Source organism: Hypomesus transpacificus, chromosome 15 (assembly GCF_021917145.1).
Source record: "Hypomesus transpacificus isolate Combined female chromosome 15, fHypTra1, whole genome shotgun sequence".
Lineage (NCBI taxonomy): Eukaryota > Metazoa > Chordata > Actinopteri > Osmeriformes > Osmeridae > Hypomesus > Hypomesus transpacificus.
Genome location: NC_061074.1, coordinates 9762201 through 9767804, shown reverse-complemented (window position 1 = coordinate 9767804; position 5604 = coordinate 9762201). Strand labels below are relative to the sequence as shown.

Genomic DNA, 5604 nt, shown 5'->3' with positions numbered 1-5604 from the left:
CAACTTGAAATGTGAAAATTATAAGCAAGTGACAGCCCAGTGCTGAATCATCACCAAAGTTGAACTCAAGTTTGGGGCTAATTATCTTTGGAGAAAGCTTTCATCTGACGTTGACTGCAAAAGGTTTTAAACATTTAAAGTATTTTTCATCTTTGTAGATGGAAATACATGTTTTATCAATGGCGACCTTTTACTTAACCCACAAAAATACAAAACAAAAATACAAAGCATTTAAGTGTGACTACCATCACCTTAAAAGGTCAACGTTCTGCCATAGCCGGACATGATCCTGATTCAACTTGATACAAGTGACTAATGTTTCGGTTGCCAACAGAAGTTCAATCTCTCTTTAGGTTTCATCAGCAATCTCTGCTTCAAACCTCCCTGAGTGGAGCTCTCTGTTCTGTTATCACTGTCACTATATGTGTGTTAGTGTGTCTGTGATAATGGAGAGTCTCCATTTCTTATCTACTCGTCCGTTATTCCAGGCTCCTAACCCTGGACGCGTCACCTTTTATGGAGTTCGGCGGCAGCTGGAGGCCCACTGTGTGCCACTGACCCACAATGCACTGGGGCTGTATTTAACAGGACACAGAATGACCAAATGCTATATGTGGCGAGTATGACTGTGTGATCGTACGTGTCTGTGAAATAGAGACAAAGAAAATTGTTTTCCACTAGTTTTTCTGCGTAAAAGAAAAGAGAGGACTACAGAAGAACCTGAAAAATTACACACACGTTATTGACATCTTATTTTCCTAGTGTTGAGAATCTTGCTGTGTGCATGTTGAGGGCTGACCTTCATGGCGTCTCTGACCAGCTCTTCCTCCAGCCGCTCCTCCTCTTCCTCCTACCGTTCCTCGTCTCGCTACAGCAGCTGCAGCTCCTTCAGGTCGGAGGAGTCCGCTGGGGGGCAAACGCTCGCCCCCCTGGGGTCCCCCCTGGGACCCCTGCTGGAGCCCTTCCTGGATCCCGCAGCGCCCCACAGCATGTTCGGAGAGGAGGACACCGTGGGGACTCTGTGTCGGGCCCCCTTCAGCCGACACCGCAGGGAGTCTCACGGTTACCAGGGTGAGTATGGTCTCAGGTTGCCTGTGTGTGTTTGTGTAGGGGTGTGTGTTTGTGTGTGTGTGTTTATCCAACAGGGTCATGGATGTAAACCTTCTGCTGTCTGTACGTACCTTCAACACGGCAAGATCGAGATACGAGAGAGTCTAATCAAATCACAATGTTTTGTATTGCTCTTTTTTACAAGCAATGTCACAGAGGGCTTCACATACACCCATAGAACTGCCCCTCAGCTAACCTAAACTCTCAATGAACAGAAGGAGAAACTCCCAGCAAGAGGAGGAATGAGAGAGAGGGCTGAGAGAGAAAGATTGTACCAAGGAGGACTGAGGTGTGATAAGAATGTCTTAAAAGGGTGATGTTATTTTATTGCAGAACGTGAAGGAAGGCTGATGACATCACAGGGGTAATCAGGGTTCGAATTACAGGGGGGATCAATACATTTATATATCGCCCTGGAGAAGAAGTTGAACCCCCCCCTGATTGTCATTGTATAATTTGCACTCTGGGGGTAATGAATGAGTTTCAGGAGCCCCTGTCTGTAACTCCTTCTAGTCTCAGAGGTCCATATAAAGACGTGATGACAACGAGAGAGGCTGGACTGTCGGGCAGGCACCAGGCAGTGAAGACATCAGAGTGGCTGAGACGGGAAGGTCATATAAACGAAGAAGACTTTCCTCTGAGTCATAAACAGCCGTTAGCGTTTAGAAGACTTGGGCATTCTGTTCAGTTCGTAAAATCATAACGATGGTGCTTAAGAATGTTTATTGACAATATGATAGTCCTCTAAAATCTTAATTTACAATGATGTGTTTTCTGGCATAAAATGTCAAATGCAGGTAGTATAATAATGCCACTATATAACGGATATACTGAAAATTGTTTCAATGTTTGACTGATATTTTACAATATACAAAAACAAAATTGAGAATATTCCAGACCTAAACCCTTGTTTATTATAAATACGTGATATTGCATTAATTTATTGCTTAATCAAACCGGTCCATTTGTTAGGAACAGATCTTATTCATCGCCAGATGGGCACTAAAGTCATTTTATGTCCCAAACAGAAGTCCCTCTTACTCACGGTTCTTAACGGCCATGTGCTCCAGTTTAGACATAAAAGGAATATCCACCTCAGCCATAAACTTTAATACCCCTTTCTTTGTATCCATTTTGCCACGTTACGAAACCTCATTGACTACCACCTTTTCGCGGAGATGTCACATTGAATGTATTTTATTATCACGAATAAAATGAGTAAAATAATAAAATGATGTAATAATATATAATTATGTTATTTATTCATATGCATTATATGGAGTTGTTCTGCTTAGAGAAGCTTGAAGTTCATGTATGTGGTTTCAGAGGACTTGATCTGGTTTGTTCTGCTGTCACATTCGGCTGTTCCCTGCAGGGCCTACAGGGGGCGCTGTGTCGGGCCGGCCGGCCAGCATGGGAGCGGTCAGGTCACTGGGGGACAGCTACTCCATGTCAGCCGACGTCAGCCAGTTTGAACCCCACGACGTCGTTGTGATGGCCTACAACCACCACATAGTCATCCACGCAGAGAAGGTGAAACAGAGTCTCTGTGTGACCAGTAATGACTCATTACTGTAGACATGTAGAGTATGAACATAGCGTGTGTAAGTGTGAGAGGGCATGACTGAGTGTGTTGGTAAGTGTGAGGTGATTGACAGTGTGTATGTGTGTGTAAGTGTAAGAGTATGACTGTGTGTGTGTGTGTGTGTGTGTGTGTGTGTGTAAGAGTACATGACTGTGTATGTGTGAACTCTGTCTTAGTGTTGCTGTCTATCTGGGTCAGAGGAGACTAACTGGTGATATCCAGTTGCGAGGTGTTGTCTGTTTGTATGAACCCAGAGTTGTCCAGGACCTGTCTAGCCCATTGCTCATCGCTGCACTTCAGCCTGAGTAAGTGTCAGAAGTTTAATCCTAATCAGGTCTAAATGGTGGACAGGAGACAGAGATGAAGACTCTGCAGCTTGGAAGGAGAAATCATCTTTCAGCTCCGTCTCAAGACTCCGCTCAAACACCGCCCTTAAACTCCTTCACCGGGGCCTCTGCCTAAGGCTTGACTTAGATATTTCCACAGGGAAAACCGTCAGTGTCAATCATCCTCACCTGCCAACCTCTTAACCTATACGGACCCTGTGATCCCCCCTGTTGATCATCCCCTCTCCTCTCACCCCATCTCTATCCTACTTACTCCCTTTAAAAAAAATGGTCTTTGCATGACACGCATCCATCTTCCTTCTCTCTCCCTCTCTTCATCCATCCCTCATCCCTCTCTTTCCCTCCCCTTCCCCTCAGGTGCTGGAGGACGGGAGCATTAGTAACACGTTTACCCACAAGTCCCTGCTCCCAGAGGACATGGACCCGCTTTCGGTCAGCGGCACGTTGACCCCCGAGGGCATGCTGGTGGTCAGCGTGAGGAGGACTACACCCATGGAGGGGCCTGAGCCCCCCGCCCCCACCTACTACTCGGAGGCCCACCTTTAGCCCCACCTTCCTCCAATCTTTGACTTCCCACAGCTTTACTTTTATAACGACTAGTCAGTGACACCATCTTCGAGATTTCTCTACATTTGCATTGAGGTTTTTATAAATTTGAATAAAATTGATTTATACATTTACATTATTGTTTTGGTTCAGGGGTTTAGGATGTCATTCTGTACAAGCGAAGAAGGAAATGCAAAGCTGTAAATTTGTTTATTTTCTACAAGGATGTAACTGTAGAAACACGTTTACTGTGGATAGGAGATGTAGTATGACCTAAAACAGCCTAGCAACCAATAACAACACTGTACAGGCGTGGGTTTTTAATAAATAACAGACTCGACTTTCTATCTTTTGCTCCGTCAACAATGAACATGGGTAGAAGCGGCCGAACCCTGGACAGTAATTGCTCTGACAAGAGGTTTTAACAGATGAGAAATGAAATCTCATGCTTGTCATAACTCATAAACTCTTTCCATCTCCTGTCCTCTTGTCTCTCTCTCTCTTTGTCCCTCTCATATTCTCTCACACACACACACACACACACACACACACACACTTTACAGTGCACACACTATCTGAGGAAGAGTTTAGTAAGCAAACTTTCTTCATATAGTTTGTCCTCTTTTTAGTAGCGACTTCATCCATCCATCTGCTTGTGAGCATTAATGTGCATGTCTGGACGGAGACAGGGCTCTGTGACTCACACGGCTCAATCAGGGGGGAAGACTTTCACTGCGACACGACAAATAAGAAGTCCACATGTACTTGGACATGAGAGCTCATTAGTGTAGAGATGTTCTACAAGAAGTCAGGTGGCTGAGCGGGTAGAGCATCGGGCTAGTAATCTGAAGATTGCCAGTTTGATTCCTGGCCGGTGCACATGACGATGTGTCCTTTTGGCAAGGCACTTCACCCTATTTGCCTTGGGGAGAATGTCCCCTGGATAAAAGCGTCTGCTAGATAACTAAATGTAAATGTACAAGAAGAGGAAACTGAAAACTAGTAAAATGGGCGGTTCAATATCTCCCACAGGCTCACAAACACACGCACAAATAATTCTAAATACGTAACAGGATTGTGCAGTGTTGACTGTCATCTCCAGTTGCAGTGTTGACTGTTCTGATCAGATTATGAGGATTACAGATTACGGTTAGCCGTAATGCAGAACAAAGGCGTTAAAGGAACCTGCCGATAATCTCTGCTGAAACAGCAGGGACAGTGCTGTTTAAAACACTCCCCTACCCCTATCCATGTTGCTGGACAGACCGACACACACACACCTCTCTCTCTCTCTCTCTCCAGACTCCCTAGGGAGAGAGGGGTGTACTGCAAACACCTGAAAATCGTCAAGGGACTGAGTAGCCTACTTAGCGAATGAACCCGTTTAGCTAATTAAGCGTTTAGCTGCCTATTATGGTACAGATGTTACTTAGTTTTTCGAAAGACAGAATAACAACTTGCTCAGGAGCGAGGGAGGAGAGAGAAACCAAACTCCTGCTGTTCTCCAGCTGCTCAGAGGGGGGTGGGGGGGGGGGGGGAGAGGAGGAGGATAGGAGGAGGGGATAGGGGGGAGAGAGGATAGGGGGAGGAGAGGATAAGGGGCTGGATACAAAAGAGCGACAGAGAACTAGAGCACACTGATTTGAGCCGAAAGGACAAACAAAGTGTGATGTGAATCAATTCAACAGTCTCGGTAGCACTGAACTTTGTTAAAACCTCTTTATTCATCCCTGATATACAAAACATCTTTTTATTTATTCATGTGAAAAATAGCGTTGGATTTCTTAAACTCTAGTCAACGATTGGTCCTTGTGGCTCTTTATAGAACACAAAGTCCAGAGCCCCATACAGAGTATGTAGAAGACACCCTTAACAACTGACCCTTAACAACTGAACCAGGGTCAGATGTCAACAGCCTCTTCGTAGTTACAGTTGGGATGGGAAGCGGGCTGATCTGAACTCAGGTCAGATCATAAGGGTGAATGCTACTTTGATCGATGGCTACAGAGCAGACAG

General features: G+C 45.1%; 1 protein-coding gene across 1 annotated transcript; it reads left to right on the top strand.

Moving 5' to 3' along the window:
• Positions 1 to 590: 590 nt before the first annotated feature.
• Positions 591 to 4066, top strand: LOC124478065 (heat shock protein beta-7-like). Its single transcript, XM_047036173.1, has 3 exons — positions 591 to 1071; positions 2486 to 2643; positions 3400 to 4066. The coding sequence occupies exons 1-3, from the start codon at positions 804 to 806 to the stop codon at positions 3586 to 3588; spliced, it is 615 nt and encodes a 204-aa protein (XP_046892129.1). The 5' UTR covers positions 591 to 803; the 3' UTR covers positions 3589 to 4066.
• Positions 4067 to 5604: the final 1538 nt, after the last annotated feature.

Coding starts and splice junctions, on each gene's coding strand:
- LOC124478065 (XM_047036173.1), top strand. CDS start 804: ATGGCGTCTCTGACCAGCTCTTCCTCCAGCCGCTCCTCCTCTTCCTCC. Junction 1,072..2,485: donor GGAGTCTCACGGTTACCAGG/GTGAGTATGGTC, acceptor TGTTCCCTGCAG/GGCCTACAGGGGGCGCTGTG. Junction 2,644..3,399: donor TAGTCATCCACGCAGAGAAG/GTGAAACAGAGT, acceptor CCTTCCCCTCAG/GTGCTGGAGGACGGGAGCAT.